The sequence below is a fragment of the Schistocerca cancellata genome, chromosome 4 (assembly GCF_023864275.1).
Source record: "Schistocerca cancellata isolate TAMUIC-IGC-003103 chromosome 4, iqSchCanc2.1, whole genome shotgun sequence".
NCBI lineage: Eukaryota > Metazoa > Arthropoda > Insecta > Orthoptera > Acrididae > Schistocerca > Schistocerca cancellata.
In genome coordinates, this window is record NC_064629.1 from 746,077,879 (window position 1) to 746,098,642 (window position 20,764).

The following is a 20,764-nucleotide window of genomic DNA, read 5'->3' on the forward strand; positions in this document are numbered from 1 at the left end:
TTTTTATTTCTTTCTGAAAATTACAGAAGATGATTTTATACATTAAAAATCTTTAAACTTTTGCCAGTTCTACTCCAAAGTTTTGTAAAGTAAAATTAAAAAATGGTATAGTTCATTACATCGCTGTAGAACCTAGCAAATCTTCAGGATAACAGCATCAAATAGTCTTTCAAACTTTCTTCATTTTCTATTCTACTGTTCTTTCATTTATACACAACCTTTTGTTTTTTTAAATCATCAAATAATTTATAATATTCCTCACAGCAATTAATAAGTGCTAACAACTTGTTATCTATTCCATATTCAGATAGTGTGTGTACCATCAAAGTAATAAAAATATACCTAAAACAGTGCAAGGGCTTTGTATACAATAATAAGAAAGAAGGAAATATCAAGTTAATTGGTATATATTGCCAACAACTGCTGAACCTATACTCAAATTTTGAAGTGTTTACATCATAGACACTATAAATTTTTTACATTTAATGATTTTAGTGTCAGTGTTGTTTTAGTTCCCGAAGACGGGTAATGTACATGCAATTGGTAAAAGTGAAATCCCTATTTCTGTGTAAAAAGAAGAAAGAGAATTGATTAAAGCTGTGTGTTGGATCACGAGAAGCTTGGACCCTGTACTTTCACAAAACACAATATTACCAATTATGCTATCTGAGTCACGACTAAAAAGTTTCAACTTTGATATCATAGAAACAGTGACAAGTAATGAGGGTGTCCACAAGGCTTATTTACACTTACCCATTTCAAACGGAAGTAAGGCTATGATTGTGACAATACATACAATAAGATAGTTTGACTCAAGCACACTGATTTAATGACAGAAATAAGGTTTCATTGGCATGTTTCGAGATAAACATAATTCCTATCACTAAATATATGCTTGGGGCAAATTATATTAGTTCACAAACTATATGATGCATTCAGAAACTGCAAATGATAGTTCACTGTCTGTGGAAGAAAGGCAGCCAAGTTTGAAGTCCTGCCTCCAACACAATTTTAACTGTTGACAAATTTAGTTACACTCATGATAAGCTTTGATAATTCAGAGAGAAATGTAACCCTGGAGCTGATGCAGGTGAGTTAAGGAATTAGCCTAATATTAATTTAAATAGCTAACATTCTAAAGTGTGTTTATAATACTAATGGCTGAGCCCACATACTTCTGACTACATCCACTATGGAATTCTGGAGATATCAAAACCACATAACTTTTACAATCTTTATCAGTGTGGCTATTTCTAGTTACTGAGAGTTATTCTTAGGGTCTTCATAATAGAAATTTCACTGGCAACCCCAATATTAGGCCATACAAAACTTTATACATGATAGTGAATATTATAGCTCAGTATATGCCCAAGGTCTTACCTCCAACCAGTCAGTCTCACTCAGGGCTTGGTCATCACACGGTCCATACTCATCACCGCTGTTGTAACCATTAGCATGGTCATCAGCAGACTGAGATGGACCTGCTTTTGGTGAAGTGACAACAACTCCACTACAACCAGCAAAACTTGGTGGGGAGGCTGCATTTCTTTCCCGTAGCTTACTTCGACTGCTTCTGAAAATATCAAACCGAGGACATCTCATATTTCCAAACTTAGCAAAACTTGTTTGCGGAACAGGAAAATTTCCACTATGGAAAATGAAAAATTTTGATAATGTTATGTACCCAGGTACGTCAAAGCAAAAACTAATATTACAGCGTAGATGTCACTCATGTCTACAGTTCGTAAGCAGCAAGATGGTGCATTTTCTTGCTAAAGCAACAGATCATCTGCAGGTAGTTGTAAGTGAACACACAATGTTCATACAAAACATGACTGTAAGATGTGCTAACACTATTAACACAGAAAATGCATACACAAAATGCACGGTGCTGTGCTGAACATTACTTATTGTCAATTAAGTTTACACTTGACAATGCAAAACACTGACCCCAGCCGAAAATTCTAAAACGCCTGAAATTCTGACCAGATTTTATTAAATTGTTGAATTTACTGTCTTTGTACTTGTTGGTGATTCATCATTCCTATAATAGAATATTCGCAGTCATGTTTTGTATGAACATTGTGTGTTCACTTACAACTACCTGCAGATGATCTGTTGCTTTAGCAAGAAAATGCACCATCTTGCTGCTTACGAACTGTAGACATGAGAGTGCCGATATACAGCTGCCCCCCCCCCCCCCCAATGCTACTGCGCATATTTTAGATGCAATATAGGGAGATTATGTGCCTTGAGTGCAGCTCAGCAAATTGTGGGAAGTAGTTGAGCAGTCAGGGATAGGGATGCAACACATTCAGTATCTCATGCACTACACACAACTAGATGGATGTATGCAATACAACTTCCCAAAGAACACATTTTATTTGTTCTTAATTATAACTTCACACACATTCTGTTATAAGATACTAAATGACATCAAAATCACAAGGAATTAGTTGTGTTCTTCACATAATTATCTAGCTTATACATAAAAAAATTTCAAAACCCATAGCACTGTGGTGTAGTGGTTTGATTCTAAACTGTTGCATGGAGGGTTGTGAGTTCAAAACTCACCTAGACTGTACAATTTTAATTTCTATATTTGGTTCGAGTACATTCTCGAAGTATCCACAAGTGCCAAGAATCATTGTACTGGAATGCTCTGTAGCTGTATATATACTGTATGTGTTCTGGCCAGAGGCAGTTCGCTCCTTGCTCTTTTATGTGCAAGTGCTGAATAAACCTTCGTTAAGTGAAGTTAGTGTTCGTCAATCATCTAATTCCACCTTCTTCTATGTGGCAATATATTTCTTCATTGGTATACTATTCGTAAGTGTCTTAAAGGAACACACATTTTCTTCTTGAAACTTCCTGGCAGATTAAAACTGTGTGCCCGACCGAGACTCGAACTCGGGACCTTTGCCTTTCGCGGGCAAGTGCTCTACCATCTGAGCTACCGAAGCACGACTCACGCCTGGTACTCACAGCTTTACTTCTGCCAGTATCTCGTCTCCTACCTTCCAAACTTTACAGAAGCTCTCCTGCGAACCATGCAGAACTAGCGCCCCTGAAAGAAAGGATATTGCGGAGACATGGCTAAGCACTCCTTTCTTTCAAGAGTGCTAGTTCTGCATGGTTCGCAGGAGAGCTTCTGTAAAGTTTGGAAGGTAGGAGACGTTAAAGCCTATAGTGAAAAATTAAAGAAATGCAAAGTTCACTTTGCTGTTGAAACATCTGACGAGTTCCAAGATTATTACTGAATGCTGACACTAACCTCATCTAACAAAGTCATTCTACTTGCTAGTAAATAAACATTATAAACGGGGTCAAGTTTGTGTGTGTTTAATGGAATCAGTGGAATAAGGTTTGAATACAATCATGTGATTTGATGCATTTTTCAATCTAGCATTGGGCCATTTTACGGTTTTTACAATGTTGAAATGGAAAATTTTAAGATAATCTGAAGATGCCCTATGAAGCCAAAATGTGTTGTCAATGAAATAATAAATTGCAACCAAGACCATTTTTACTTCAAATATCCTACATATTGTTGCTGTACCAGACAACCTAATGGAGTGGAAGATATTTTAAGGAAATATTTCACTATGAAAGCATTTTTAAAGCTAAATCAATGAAAATTTTTATTTGACTTCCAAGTTAAAAATACAGACATATGTGTCAGAGGACGAAAGTTTCTATCAAAATGTCACCACAAGAAATCAAAAGGCAAGATTAACAAACACCACTGACTAGTTACCAGCATCTCTTTTTGGTCACACACACACATTTGCAAAAGACCATTGCTGCAATGGCCATAGTGTGAAAAGTTTAGAAGGTGTTGCAATTTGCAAACTACATCAAAGAAAGCTATTTAACAGTCACCACGACAAATTGGTTCCGTCAGAATCACATACAAAAAGAAATGGCTCATTAATACATAAAATTTTCAATAAACCTAATATATAGTCATAAAATTATTTTTGTTGTAATTACTCCACAAACTAATCATTACTGATGACAAAATAGATACCATGTTCGAATGTAATTCCATATACAGGAATATCCATTTGAGATGACTAGGTGCACTGTTTCTAGATTGTTGATTTGTACACGTACAATGTCTGTTTAAATTAAAATTTTTATAAAAATTCCAAATCTTGTAGGAAGAATTGCTTTATTAAATTTTAATAGCCTATTTGAAGCTTAGGTTGCATAGACAAGATATACTATTTGCACTGTGTGTAGATTAACAGATGAGCAATGGGTGTAACATACAAAATTTGATTTAAAAAAAATCTATGGAGGCCACACAGTCTATGCGAGTGAAGCAGTAGGCGCTAAGCTAGTATATATAGTTGTGGTTCTGATATCAGTACCTGTGAGGACTGGAACGGTGTCGACGTTTTGTTGCTCCATGGCTTGGGCCACTATCATGTTCATAGTCATCATAATGTGGACTTCGTTTCTCTTCCCTTGACCAGCACGATGGTGAGTTTAGTCTTTCATGACTCTCACTGGCCTACAGGAATAAATTTTGAGTTGTTAAAAAAATTGATCCATAAGATGACATAAATATGGTGCTGAAGCATTGTAATGAAGTTTCAGAACAGCTTAAGAGAAAGTGGTAGTCTATCAGTTGAGAGTCTCATCAAATGAATCATGAAAAATACAAATACAATTTGCACAAAGGAGAGATACAAGTCCTTACCAACAATTTGAATGTACTGTGATGTAATTCTATTTATAATTCTTGATATGAATGATTCCTATAATGTCATAAAGCTCAAGGGTATTAAAACAAGAGCACTAATCTTGCATTGTTAATGGTGGCAGAAACCACTTAACTTGTCCTCCTGTCCAATTCTTCTGAACAGTTTATTCAACTTCTCAACTTCTGACAGACCAAGGTTTAAAAGCAAATTCTGAGACTTATTGTCAAATCACTGGTCTCATAATGACATCAAAACAAACAATGAATTCATGTCATGTCATGCCATGATATGCCATGCACGACAGTGTACGTAAATAATTTTTTTTTTTTTCAGTTTGAGGAGGCGTTACTGAAGATCATTTTTAACAATCCACACTAATTTAGTGATTCACATTTGGTATGAAAAACAATTTGAAAGGTCAAACATGACTCTGGTGCTGGCTATGACTGACTACAGGTGAAATTCACTGAGGGGTTAGGATTTTGTATGGACGCACAAGCCTGAAGGAGAACCTGCTAGTATTTACACTGACAGCCAGTTGTGTAATCCCCAAATGTTCCACAGACAATGTCACTTAGGAACAGATGAAAATACAAAAACTATCAGTATAACTTTGGAAGCTTAATACTTTGAGTTAGCACGAAGACATATAACATCACAACAGACAATTATTGCAAAAAAGTGCATCATTTTGTGGCAGGCCAAAAACATAGAATAATCTGCCATTATTTAGAATGCAACAATAGGCACTTAGCAATAACTACTCCATTGATTTACAGCTTACAAACACCCTTATCTTAAGGCACATATCCATCTAAGTAATGTGGAGATATTTATGAGGGACAAGAGGAATTCATCATTTTGTCTGTGTTTCACAGTGGCAAAATTGTATTTATTGTGGACTCCACTATTCGCAGTGTATTCCCAACTTTGGTGTAATATGCCTCACATTTTGATGTAGACACCATTATTTAATCAGTAGAACTTTGTTCACTCAATGGTCAATGATTATTATAAACACAGTCGGGGGGCAATATTCACTTTTAGGTTATTTCAAAATAAGCTACACTTTCTTTGCATGAAAGTATCACATCTTGTAGCATACTGTTCTCAAGCATAAAATTAACTGGTTAGCTTTGATTCACATATTTCAATGGCGAATGTCTGTTGTCATTATTGCACTTATCATATAGTGTGTTTTACACAATGTCACTTTCTTGCAATTCTTAATGACAAATAGCATGGAGCCATCACTTTCTGTTGGAACTCCATGATCTTTTCCATTCAATCCCACCAACACTTCAAAGATGAAATTTTTCTGGAACTTTCTAGCAGATTAAAACTGTGTTCCAGACCGAGACTCGAGCTCGGGACCTTTGTCTTTCGTAAACATGTACTCTACCACTTGAGCTACCCAAACACAACTCATGACCTGTGCTCACAGCTTTACTCCTGCCAGTACCTTGTCTCCTATCTTTCAAACCTCACAGAAGTCGTCCTGCAAACCTAACGTTCCTGGGAGAAAGCGGTGAGGATGGGTCATGGTTTCTGCTCAAGCAGCTCTGTTGGTAGAGCACTTGACCACAAAAAGGTAAAGGTGACGTGTTCGAGTCTCGGTCCAGCAAACAGTTTTAATCTGCCAGGGAATTTCATAGCAGCACACACTTCACTGCTGAGTGGAAATTTCATTCTGATTTTTTTTCCCTATTGGTTGCTTGTGCAATGATTATTTTACAAATTCAACTTAATCTCTAGCATAATTACATTAATTCAAAATATAACCTTTTGTTAGGAACAGACTACCGAGTCATCCTCTGTTCCCTTTGTATGAGTAAGTCAAATGCTCAAATAGTATCAGAATTTATTCATTATGGCTGCTTGTGCTTTAAGTAGGTTCTAAGTGTTCAAACATTTTATTCATATTATAATAGGAGATCTCTGTTTATCTCAACTCTGTCAAGTCCGGCAGTTTAACAGTGAAGTGCATTGCCAGAAACCGAAAGGTCGTGGGATCGAATCCCGGTTGTATCACTGATTTTTCAGTCTGTCTAATCTAGCATTCACCTCTCAACAGTGCGGACATCTCTCAGAAACAAATCAAGATTCTGATTTCCTGCTCAGATAACTGGGATAGGTCAGAGAGAAACATCGCCGAAGTGGCATTTGATTGAAATATTTGCACCGGGCCACTGAACCACACAAAAATCATCATATGTATCTTGATTCTTCATTTTTCGTGAACTGTAATTTTAAAAAATTCTCCATGTGTGAATTGGCATTATTAACTGTTGTAACACATGATAATTAACAGAAGCTTAGAACTGACAGATCGTAGGACTATCTACATTATTTTTGATAATGCCAATGCTTTCTAGAGACAGGCATCCATAATTGATGTACAGACCCTTATTGCTGCTGTTACAATTTTATACTGCTACAGAAAATCTTTCCAAACAGAACACACCGAAAGCTTCATTTCATATCAAGTTAATTACTTCTTATGAAATAACTTCCTGGGTACTTTGAAAAGATATGTTTAGAAACATTATAAAGTCAACATTTTCATTTCACACAGAAAATTGTTTGATAACTTTTCACTTATTGTTTTCTCAATAGAGTGAGCAAGTGAATGAGCAATTCAGTTATTCCCTTCACTTCACTTTCCCTTATATATGTATCATAGCCAACACTTCTTTTCATACTTCATTTCTCCATTTCAGTTCACGCAATTACATACCAGTGGAAAATATTTCTATCGGAGCCAAAAAAATAAATAAATAAATAAATAAATAAATAAATAAAATAAAATGGCAAATATGCTCCCATTTATTAAGAGATCGTCTGAAAAGCGGAGTATCATTTGCCTCATTCTGCCTTCCTCGGCACCTTTAAAAATTTGCCCACAAATTTTTGAATGCAAACATATTAATGTTATTTTTAACATGCAACTCACCTCCCACTCCCACAAGATCCTATTCGGCTGTAACTCATTCACACTCACTAGTCCGACACCGTAAGTCGCTCACCCACCCACTCCCACTTGCCTATTCTCACTCGTCCACTCAGCCAAATTCATTGTCAGTCTGTCTTTGTGACTGTCACTGTCCGGTCTCATAGCCACAGTCTCCTTTGTTCTGTCCTCCTATTACTGTCTCCTCTCACTGTCACGTTTCCCTCTTGCTCTCTCCACCACCACCACCACTATCTTAGTCATTCCTTCCCACTGCTGCTGTCTCTTCTCTTCTCTTCTCTCTCTCTCTCTCTCTCTCTCTCTCTCTCTCTGTCTGTCTGTCTGTCTGTCTGCCCTCCTTCACTGCCATTGACTGTCTCTCATTATCACTGCCTCTCACCTATGTCCACCTTCTCTTAATTCCTCTCCCACTGGCACTATCTTCTTCCCTCTTTTCCTAGCACTGTTCTGTCACTGTCAACTATGTTCTACTGCTACTGTGTCCCTCCTCCTCTCAAAATACCACTGTTTCCATCACTCTTCCTATACAACAGCAAGTGTCTACTACTTTCCACTATTTATTACTTATCTGTCTCTTTCCCACTGCCACTGTATCCTCCTCTTTCAGTATAAAAAGTGTGAATATGTTTGCAAGCCAAAATTATTGGGACAGTTTTCAAAGGTGCTGAGAAAGACAGAATGAGGCAGCTGGGACCCACTTTTTCAGTCAGACTTTTAACAGACAGGAGCATATTCACATTTCTGCACTCTGATAGGAACATTTTTCTGTTGGTTGCCTTCTTTTCCCTGCTACAGCAGGGCACGTCACTCATACGAAAAGAGAGTTTAAGGATCACTACAATATTTATAGTTTACTTATGCGAAGTTGAAATGTCACAAAACTGTACAATTTTACACCTCAGACCGGATTTTATGTGCACAAAAATTTTGCGTGGGCTTCAGTACAACAACATATGGTTCCCTGAATCCTTCCGGTGATAGAAGAGACAATTTATAGCGTATCTCCCTGTGCTACATCACTTTATAAATGTTTGTGCCTCACCCTGAATTTTACGTGTAAAAGTAAGGTAAGTTTGAACCACTGTATTTCAGAAACGGATAAACGTTCAAGAAAATTATCACAGTTCTGCAAGATTGGGATCTTAGGAATACCTCATACAAATTTCAGCCATTTCTCATGAGCTAAATGGTGCCTCCATTAAACCCCTAATGTGCACTGATAAACCACATCTAATGCAAAAGTAACCAGCTGATTTGCCCCATTTGCCTAAGCTGGAGGAAGACCCTGTACTGTAGGTTATTTACTGTGAGATGATCCTTCTGTTAGGTATGCAGATGGTCCCTACAGAAAAAAGGTGTGGTGCAGCGCAACATATTAGGTAGTCCATGCTGTGGCGTGTGTGTACAGACAAGCAGGGAACTGTGATAGTTAAGTTACAAATTAGTAATAGAAAAGATTTTAATCCAATTCCCTAGTTGTCACAGGTGTTTTTTTTTTTCTTTTCATGGCACTGGATGCGACTTTCTCCTGAACGCGTTAATTTAGTTTGATACGAAAGTCATAATTCAGACACATTCAAACAACTGCCTGGACAATATATGTGACTGTGTCATACTAAGCCTCAACTGCTTATTATTTAGCTAAACAAATGCAAAACAGAAATGAACAATTAAAACAGAATACAGTATTTAAGGATGTTACTATGAAAATAAACAAAATAAACAAGTAATTTTTGCAGACTGAATCTTTCATTCTATAGCAGAGTACACACTATTGTGAAACTTGCTAACAGATAAGAACTGTGAGCAAGACCAGGCTCAAATGTGGAACCTAACTCTTTCACATGTAATGCAGGAGACAACCTGTGTAGTTTGAAAAGGAGAGGCACAGTGATAGAATTGACACTGTGAAAGTAGATCCTGGGTTGTAATTGGATATCTCAGCATGTACAAGAATTTCCTGCAAAAAAACAATATTTCAGGTTCAAGTCCCAGCCTGGCACACAGTTTTCATTTGTCAAAATGTTTCTTGTCATTATATGACGAGTTTCGTCTAGACATAATTATTCCTGTTTCGTCACTGATAAAACATCAGAACTCCTATTAGAGAAAGTAAATGAAACCCTCAAGGGTGTTTACACTAATAGTTCTATACGAGGGCAGTTCAATAAGTAATGCAACACATTTTTTTTCTCGGCCAATTTTGGTTGAGAAAACTGGAAATTTCTTGTGGAATATTTTCAAACATTCCCGCTTCGTCTCGTATAGTTTCATTGACTTCCGACAGGTGGCAGCGCTGTACGGAGCTGTTAAAATGGCGTCTGTAACGGATGTGCGTTGCAAAAAACGGGCAGTGATCGAGTTTCTTTTGGCGGAAAACCAGGGCATCTCAGATATTCATAGGCGCTTGCAGAATGTCTACGGTGATCTGGTAGTGGACGAAAGCACGGTGAGTCGTTGGGCAAAGCGTGTGTCATCATCGCCGCAAGGTCAAGCAAGACTGTCTGATCTCCCGCGTGCGGGCCAGCCGTGCACAGCTGTGACTCCTGCAATGACGGAGCGTGCGAACACACTCGTTCGAGATGATCGACGGATCACCATCAAACAACTCAGTGCTCAACTTGACATCTCTGTTGGTAGTGCTGTCACAATTGTTCACCAGTTGGGATATTCAAAGGTTTGTTCCCGCTGGGTCCCTCGTTGTCTAACCGAACACCATAAAGAGCAAAGGAGAACCATCTGTGCGGAATTGCTTGCTCGTCATGTGGCTGAGGGTGACAATTTCTTGTCAAAGATTGTTACAGGCGATGAAACATGGGTTCATCACTTCGAACCTGAAACAAAACGGCAATCAATGGAGTGGCGCCACACCCACTCCCCTACCAAGAAAAAGTTTAAAGCCATACCCTCAGCCGGTAAAGTCATGGTTGCAGTCTTCTGGGACGCTGAAGGGGTTATTCTGTTCGATGTCCTTCCCCATGGTCAAACGAGCAACTCTGAAGTGTATTGTGCTACTCTTCAGAAATTGAAGAAACGACTTCAGCGTGTTCGTAGGCACAAAAATCTGAACGAGCTTCTCCTTCTTCATGACAACGCAAGACCTCACACAAGTCTTCGCACCCGAGAGGAGCTCACAAAACTTCAGTGGACTGTTCTTCCTTATGCACCCTACAGCCCCGATCTCGCACCGTCAGATTTCCACATGTTTGGTCCAATGAAGGACGCAATCCGTGGGAGGCACTACGCGGATGATGAAGTTATTGATGCAGTACGACGTTGGCTCCGACATCGACCAGTGGAATGGTACCGTGCAGGCATACAGGCCCTCATTTCAAGGTGGCGTAAGGCCGTAGCATTGAATGGAGATTACGTTGAAAAATAGTGTTGTGTAGCTAAAAGATTGGGGAATAACCTGGTGTATTTCAATGCTGAATAAAACAACCCCTGTTTCAGAAAAAAAATGTGTTGCTTTACTTATTGAACTGCCCTCGTATACATAATCATGGAACGAGAGCCAGTTTGGAGTTACATTTATCCAGAAAAAAAATAAAGAAAAATTCAAAACCGCATTTTATAGCAGGGGATAAAACTGTATAATAAAGTGCCATAGGAAGTGAAAAAACTCACTGAAGTACATTTGTTTAAAAAAGGCAGCTAAAATGATCGTAATACTGCATATTACACAAAGTTTACTCAAGAGGACTCAGAGTACTGGATAGTAATGAAAGAGTATAACTACAGCACCTTGTCACATTTCAGTACATGATGTGTTTACAGATTTAATACGTAAGAAACTATCAGCCCCGACTGCGGTAATGAAACAAACCTTTATCTGGGTTTCTGCCCAAGTAATTGAGCCTTCTTCAGAATATAAACCTGATTCTATAATATGTTTACGAGGGCATGGTCTAGAAATAAAACTAAAACAGCCTGAATAGGTGTAGTCATATTTTAAAAATGCGGTACATAGGTACTAAGTCACCACCAAGACTTGACTTATGCTCCGGCGAGCACCTCGTCTCCACGGACACCATGCAGTGGGCCTCGGGAGCTCACATGAAACTCAATTTGACTATGCCTATTCAGGCTGTTTTAGTTTTATTTCTAGACCATGCCCTCACAGAAATATTATAGAATCAGGTTTATATTCTTCAGAAGGATCAATTACTTGGGCTGAAACCTAGGTAAAGGTTTGATTCATTACCGCAATCGAGGCTGATAGTTTCTTATATACAGGGTTATTACAAATGATTGAAGCGATTTCACAGCTCTACAATAACTTTATTATTTGGCATATTTTCACAATGCTTTGCACACACATACAAAAACTCAAAAAGTTTTTTTAGGCATTCACAAATGCTCGATATGTGCCCCTTTAGTGATTTGGCAGACATCAAGCCGATAATCAAGTTCCTCCCACACTCGGCGCAGCATGTCCCCATCAATGAGTTCGAAAGCATCGTGGATGCGAGCTCGCAGTTCTGGCACGTTTCTTGGTAGAGGAGGTTTAAACACTGAATCTGTCACATAACCCCACAGAAAGAAATCGCATGGGGTTAAGTCGGGAGAGCGTGGAGGCCATGACATGAATTGCTGGTCATGATCTCCACCACGACCGATCCATCGGTTTTCCAATCACCTGTTTAAGAAATGCCGAACATCATGATGGAAGTGCGGTGGAGCACCATCTTGTTGAAAGATGAAGTCGGCGCTGTCGGTCTCCAGTTGTGGCATGAGCCAATTTTCCGTGGGCTACGCGTGAAACTTGCCCGCACGCGTTCAACCGTTTCTTCGCTCACTGCAGGCCGACCCCCTTTACAGAGGCATCCAGAAGTTATAAACTGCGCATACCATCGCCGAATGGAGTTAGCAGTTGGTGGATCTTTGTTGAACTTCGTCCTGAAGTGTCGTTGCACTGTTATGACTGACAGATGTGAGTGCATTTCAAGCACGACATACGCTTTCTCGGCTCCTGTCGCGCTCTCGAGCGCTCTGACGGCAGAAATCTGAAGTGCGGCTTCAGCCGAACAAAACTTTATGAGTTTTTCTATGTATCTGTAGTGTGTCGTGACCATACGTCAATGAATGGAGCTACAGTGAATTTATGAAATCGCTTCAATCATTTGTAATAGCCCTGTATAAGAGTATCACGATTGGTGACTGGGCTGCAATGTTGAAAGTACTAAGATGTTTACAGATTTCATAAAGATCATCTGACAAGTTGTATAATACACAATTAGCAATGCCTTTCTGCTTAATTTTTTAGTTGGGCAGTAGCACATAGTTAAATATGGATTCCAGAATTGAGGCAAGGGGCACGGCAGCAACTTCTCAGTCCGGGACCATTGGTGGGCGTCTTAGGGCGAGCATCAGTGAAGAGTGGAACAGTGTTTTACATTACAAGTGACTGGAAATAGTTCAGGATTCTCCAGTGGGTGACCTCAGTGTGTGGACAGTGAGGAGGGAAACTATGTTTTATATTGCAAGTTATCTGAAACAATGTGTGTGTAAATGAAGAAACATTAAACAACAGAATTACTGAATCAGCCAGTGCAGCTGTTAGAACACTGTCCTCATATTCGGAAGGATGGAGCTGCCCTGTCCGAGCATCCTAATTTGGGTGTTCTGTGGTTTTCCTAGGTCGCTAAGGCAAATGCCAGAACGGTTCCTTAATAAAGGTAATAAAGGTCCTTAATAAAGGTACCCATAGGCTACCTGTCCTATCCTCTTAAAGCATGTTATGAATGTTGTGTGTTAATTTTGTCCCAGTGGCTGGCATCCTATTTAATCGATCACTTGACTGTGAAATGAGAGTAGGGTATTGCTACTAGATGAAATTTTTGTTTTGTTACTTGAACAAGGTCTTCCATTTGTTTTCCAATCTGTTGTAAGCTGTTTGCTAAAGCTATTTCACCACTGATACTTATCACCTTATCTACATTACAAAATTTACTTCAGATTAGTTTAAGCCATTCATATAACAATGAGAACCACACTTTCTTCAATGAGATATACTTAAGCAGTAACGTATTTTAAAGAAATTGACAAAGATTAAGAAGGCTAATATGTAACTACTATGAGCACACTTGTATTTTTGAATTTCTGTTTGAGGCATAGTCCCGCCAGAGTTCCCAACATGATTAGATTTCATGCAACACGGACAACGGGCTGTACATAATTTATATTTTGGCATGTCCCCTCTAAAGCAACTGCCAATTAACATGAACAATATTTGAAAAAGAATACAGTGATTTTTAGACAATTCACAAGGCAATAAGGCCAGGCATAAGACTTTGCAGTCAATTTGAAAACAATAGTGCCTGTGGAAATTTAGCTTAGTAGCAATACATTTATTTTCTCCCCCCCCCCCCTCCCCTACCCCTCTCCCTGCAACTAACAATACTAGTGTAGCAGGAATTTACACTTTAATTTTGAAATGGTGTCCATCTGTTCTCATTATGTGCAATGCCACTATCTCTCAATCAGCTTCTCTGTGTATGAAGATGCATTTCAGTAAATTCTTTCTAAAACCCATTGTGCTGCATTTTCTTTTTCACTATTAAATTAACTATTTAATTGTTGCCACCCAATGCTCGAAATAGTACCACGAGGAAACTAAAACCATACTTCTGATTAAAATTCAGTGCCATTCCATTCTTAATGCTTAGATTCTCTACAATTGAAGACGCGCAACATATTCTGACAACTGCACTGACAGCTGGCCATTATGTTGTTAGACAGAAACAAATGAGTGATTTGCAAGTATGTGGGCACTCACTGTGAACTTGCATTCATAAAGTTAAGGCATTTCATCCAGGACTGCTCGTGTATAAACCATTAACATTTTATTTTTCATAAAAGGAATATATATTTTACCCAATATTGGATAGAGATATAGGAGATTTATTTTCCATATGTGAGCATGTAACATCAGTAAGACAACGATTTGGACGAATGGCGACACAAATAGTTTGAAATACCCAGAAGAATAAAAAAAATTATCAGATGTAAAATCTTGAAAATTGTTTGCACTTTGTCATACTAACAATATCAAGCACCACTTACAATGATTAAATGATGCTGAGAGTTTAAAGATCTGCACAACTGAAAATTTCATTGCATTATAAATTAAGCCACGTACACTGAAATCATTTGATGGGGTACCTTAACTCATTAACACGCGAAAAACTTTAATGTTACGTACGCATTAACTTACGTGTACTTTACAAGACACATCTCGATTTGACGCTTTGAACTTCAGTTATCATCATGCTTTATTTACAAAACAAGTATCGAGCATGTCCCATCTTCACTGGCACTTAAGAATTTTTCCCGATCTGGGGCTTAATATACGCAAACTGCAGAGCGCCCGCGACAAAAAAAATTTCACTTCGGTGCACAAGCAGTTCACGATAGAAATGAATGCAGAAGATACCAGTGAATGCGGGGTCACTTTCGATACTGATTTGGAAAATAAAGTGTAATCGTTAACAAAGCTAGTCGAACACTAGGTATTTCGCACAGTACAAAGACGGAAGATATGGCAGGAATTGAACTGTGTCCTTTATGTACCGCCCCTGCTTATGCTTGGAAGGTTTAGTGGAACATATGGGAACCGAAGTCAGGATAAGGAGACAGAACTCCAGAGTTCTTTTAATTGCTATATCGCTTAGGGTCCTAGCACCTATCTCGTCTTAAAATTTCGTAGGGATACGTCGAAGCATAACAAATGCAGCTAGTGACGAGGTGAATACACATCGCGTCTGACCTTAGGACAGAGTAATCAAGGCACTTGAAAAAGAACGCCATCTTTTCGAAAGGTTTCACACAGGAAAGAATTGTGCGACATCACGTGACGACTAGATGCGCGGCAAGGTCGCACACTGCACGACGCAACAGGGCACACATGTCACAACATTTACACGCGACACGTGTTACGGAAGACGGAAACTGAATTTCGATGTAGTGGGCCTGAACAGGTATTGCTAGCGTGATCAAATCTCTGTTTTCCGAGTGTTAGTAGTTGCACACAGATATTGTTTGTAGATCAGCTGTTTCAGACTTCTTCAGCATCATGAAACGAAGTTTGTCACTACCTTCGTAATAGTTTTTAATAAAGATGTAGTTAAACCCCCCCCCCCCCATACAAATGTCCGTGAACTCTGAAGTGAGAGAGAGAGGAGGGGAGATCCTTAAAAAATGATTTTTAAAAATGTTATCCATGCCAATTAAAGCGCGCGAAATTGTTACGGTAATACACCAAACCAAATAACGCACATTGGGGAAAAATGAACAAAGTGATCCATGGTGGCACATCAAAGCACTCCAACATTTGGAGATTTTAAATGCCTAGAAAACTTACGAATGATTAAAGAAACATACCCATTCCTGTGCTCAGAGTTAGCGAATGTTTTATCGCCAGCCACTGCCTGTGGACGAGAATCTTTTCACAAAAAGATATAGCGCGTACAGCAGTTTACAAATTAGCCACCAACGCAGGAAAAGTGTGGTTGCCATACAACTCACTTTTGATAATTCAGCAAATATTTCATGATTTATATGCAACTCTGAAGTTAATCATGACGAAAGTGGTTTCTTCATTTAAATAAAGGAAACAACTTACTCGTCAGTCCAACACATCTGCTTTCCCTTCACTCCACATGGATCACTTCGTCTACGACTCTACGTGAACCATCATTTTAAAAAGTAATTAACAGCCTAACAACCTAATCACGATTTAAATACGGAAGAGTGAATACATGGAGCAACAATCTACTGGAAGCGAAACCCGCATTTCTAGACACTGTTTAACCCGTACTACACGTACACGCCCTTCACTAAATTTGCCTGCATTTGTTTCTAAGGAGTTCTAAACAAATGGTAAACAGAGCGGTTGGAGCCGTAGTCGCGAACCGAGACCATCAAATGTAGGTCACACAATTCGACAGCAAAAAATATTCCATCGTCGAGAAAAAGACGGTGGCCTGTTAACTTTTGACTTGACACTTCCGAATTTTTGAGAATATCGACGCAGAATTTGTGTTGCCTTAGTCATAATGAGCACGAATTCGCCGTGCAAGTCCCGTGGGCAGGCACCAGACTTGTGCACTAGCCTTCCGCCTCTTTGACGTCTTACGTAAAACCTTCTTCGGGGGAAAAAAAAATCACTAATTCAGTATTACAAATAATTTTATTCATTTCGTGTGGAAGAGCAACAAACTTTTACATTTTTATTTTGGGTTAATATTCATTTCACTCAAACATTATATGTTATAAAGAACCCGAATTGGCATTTCATTGCTTATTCGAGCCACGGTATGGTAGGTCCGCTACTGTTCAGTACCGAGGAAATTGGATAATTTTTTATTTCCTTCACCTCAGTTGCACTGATATAAAAATTCAGCTGTAGTGGTTACCGGTTTCGGGCTGACATGCCCATTTTCAAACCACGCACCTTGCTATTAACCGGAATTATTCACACAATATGGTGGCAAAAGGCACGAACAGCTTCTGTACAACGAAGTATACAATGGACAAGTCCTGTTTCTTCCTGCAGTCACTCAATGAAGACAATATCTGTACACATATGTTGGGATTTGTCGAGGAAATAACATAAATACATGATTTTGCTGCACCAAGGGCTGGAAATTAATAGACTACATGGGCAGTTCTTCCATATCAAATAAATTAACATCATTTAAATACTAAATACTATAGGGCATTTTTTTGCCAAAAGGTGCATTTTATATGAAAAATTGTGTATGTCAGCATAAACGCATGTCTTATTAAAGCAGCTCACTAAGAGCAGATACGCGTATAGTACATAATACGGATGACATCTCGGGGCCAAACAAAACGTCCATTACAGAATGAGCATAAAATTGCGAGTGCAGTTCCCAGAAAGACAAGCCTTATGAACAGACTCTTCCCATGAATTTAACCAACGTGAAACGACAACATCGTTAACTAAGTGAACTGACAAATCAGAATTATAACACAGTATTTTTCAAGAAAACCACGTTTACAAGAAGGTCGGAGAATAAACCCTAGGTGAGGTTTCGAATCAGCACTTGACTGAAATGTAAGGTAAATGCTAGAATCGTGAACCACTCCTTCAGGCACCATAAACAAGAAAAATTTGCAATCCCAAATTTCATAAAACTGAGTGTGACCCAACAGAATAACAGTACTAGAAAATTATTAAAAATGCTTAACGGTCGCTCCCATAAGCCAACGCGCTGAGTGTCAACTCATTTTGCGTGGATATGAGCTAATGAAACAACTACGATTGGCTGGCGGTTGGTCCCAACAACTCAATCCACTAGAAAGTCAGTAACGAAGTTATTTTAATCGAGGCTTAACAGTATGATGCTGTGTCGTTTGAGTAACTGTGCTGACACGATTAGGTGACTAAATTTATTCCATTTTACGTCCTTTTTCCCACGGGGCTGTTCGTTTAAAATGAAGCGATTTCTGCAGCATTGTGTGAAAATATAGCGTTGTAATTGCCGTTGTTATACAGGGGAAGAGTGTTATTTATCACTGTCCACCGGGTTTTCCTTTATGCTACTGTGTTTCCACAGGTTTCCGGTAGGATTAACGAATGAAAGTGTCACTATTCCGCAGAAAACTTTCGTCCGATATAGAAGTAGTGACGATGATTACGATTCTCCACAGGCGCACTTCAGGCTAGTTTCACATAATATTTTACAGTCATAATTACGAGGGCAGTGCAAGAAGGCCATAATATTTTCATTACTGATTAGTATGTTACATTTGAGACGAATAGGCGTTCCTTCAGAGCTACTCTTCCCACCCAAATATCCAAGCATTATCGGTGATCAATATTAACTAAACTGCTAATGTGATACTTCCGACGCGTGCGGGGCTAAGACGGGGAGTAGTGACACGATATGCACTGTGTCCCTTCGATGAAGGAAGAAAGTGACCGTGAGAAAAATCGTGCGTAAGGATGTTATCGATCCGAAAGTTCATTGACCACCGACGTTCTGTTCTCAAATGTGAGTTGTTTTTGTATTTATTTGGCCTAGAGCTGCCCATACCGTCCTTGGGCCTAACTCACCCACACAGCCGTAGAGCGTGTGAAGGCCGTTCACGAAAAATAGACAAAATGGAACAAGAGGGAACAGAGCCGTGGGTGTACAGTTTATAGCCTGACAACCACATCATACGTTCCTTGATCCTTTAATTGACAACGATTTCTAACATATGGTATAAGCACTAAGAGACCTAGTACATTTTATGTAGCAGTGTTGTATCCAGTTATCCATTGGCTACGCACAGTTGGCAACACCAATCAGTTGTGTGCCAGATTAGATTAGATTAATACTAGTTCCATGGATCATGAATACGATATTTCGTAATGATGTGGAACGAGTCAAATTTTCCAATACATGACATAATTAAGTTAATTTAACAACATACTTAAGTTAATATAACAACTTTTTTCATTTTTTTGTGTTTTTTTATTTCTTTTAAATTTTTTTTTAAATTTATATCTAAAAATTCCTCTGTGGAGTAGAAGGAGTTGTCATTCAGAAATTCTTTTAATTTCTTCTTAAATACTTGTTGGTTATCTGTCAGACTTTTGATACTATTTGGTAAGTGACCAAAGACTTTAGTGCCAGTATAATTCACCCCTTTCTGTGCCAAAGTTAGATTTAATCTTGAATAGTGAAGATCATCCTTTCTCCTAGTATTGTAGTTATGCACACTGCTATTACTTTTGAATTGGGTTTGGTTGTTAATAACAAATTTCATAAGAGTATATATACTGAGAAGCTACTGTGAATATCCCTAGATCCTTAAATAAATGTCTGCAGGATGATCTTGGGTGGACTCCAGCTATTATTCTGATTACACGCTTTTGTGCAATAAATACTATATTCCTCAGTGATGAATTACCCCAAAATATGATGCCATATGAAAGCAACGAGTGAAAATAGGCGTAGTAAGCTAATTTGCTAAGATGTTTATCACCAAAATTTGCAATGACCCTTATTGCATAAGTAGCTGAACTCAAACGTTTCAGCAGATCAATGTGTTTCTTCCAATTTAATCTCTCATCAATGGACGCACCTAAAAATTTGGAATATTCTACCTTAGCTATATGCTTCTGATTAAGGTCTATATTTATTAATGGCGTCATACCATTCACTGTACGGAACTGTATGTACTGTGTCTTATCAAAATTCAGTGAGAGTCCGTTTACAAGGAACCACTTAGTAATTTTCTGAAAGACAGAATTGACAATTTCATCAGTTAATTCTTGTTTGTCAGGTGTGATTACTATACTTGTATCATCAGCAAAGAGAACTAACTTTGCCTCTTCATGAATATAGACTGGCAAGTGATTAATATATATTAAGAACAACAAATGACCCAAGACTGACCCTTGTGGAACCCCATTCTTGATAGTTCCCAGTTTGAGGAATGTGCTGATCTTTGCATATTATGAGAACTACTTATTTCAACTTTCTGCACTCTTCCAGTTAGGTACGAATTAAACCATTTGTGCACTGTCCCACTCATGCCACAATACTTCAGCTTGTCTAGCAGAATTTCATGATTTACACAATCAAAAGCCTAGATGACAACTGTGAGCTGCCGTGCGTAGTTTGATTATAGATGCGAAAACGCTTTCAAGCAAGCGTTATCAATTCATTTTTATGAAACTCATATAGGTAAGTTAATACTTACTTACAAAACAATGAAGCGTGTACTGGAAAGACAATTCCTTAAAGCAACATCCGATATTTTTTACACAAATTAGAGTAAATGCTCTATTGCGTTCAGGACGCCCCGTTTATTCGAAACAACGCTACAATAATTATTTTCTGAAAACTTTAAAACAGTGTCAAATAAGGGGTAAATTATTAAACTTGCCTCAGCTGACGTGCAGACAACGCACTACACAGCAAATGCATAAAGACACATCGTATTTCCCCTTATGGCAGCTCTCTTTAAATATGGATAATGAGAAAGAACTCTATTACAATATCTGTGGCGAACTGTTTGAGCTCGTCATAACATTTAAATGTTTATAGATAATACTACAAAG

At 38.5% G+C, this 20,764-nt stretch overlaps 1 protein-coding gene across 2 annotated transcripts in view; it reads right to left on the minus strand.

Annotated features, from left to right (window-relative positions):
• Positions 1–20,764, minus strand: part of LOC126184025 (OTU domain-containing protein 5) — a 106,221-nt gene that overhangs the window by 40,787 nt on the left and 44,670 nt on the right. The window contains exons 2-3 of one of the 2 annotated variants that reach the window (XM_049926379.1): positions 4,377–4,519; positions 1,381–1,570 (exon numbers count right to left, since the gene is read on the minus strand). In XM_049926379.1, the coding sequence (XP_049782336.1) occupies positions 1,381–1,570; positions 4,377–4,519 (333 nt within the window). Of the gene's footprint in view, positions 1–1,380; positions 1,574–4,376; positions 4,520–20,764 lie in introns of both variants that reach the window. The other variant, XM_049926378.1, reaches the window with a different exon arrangement.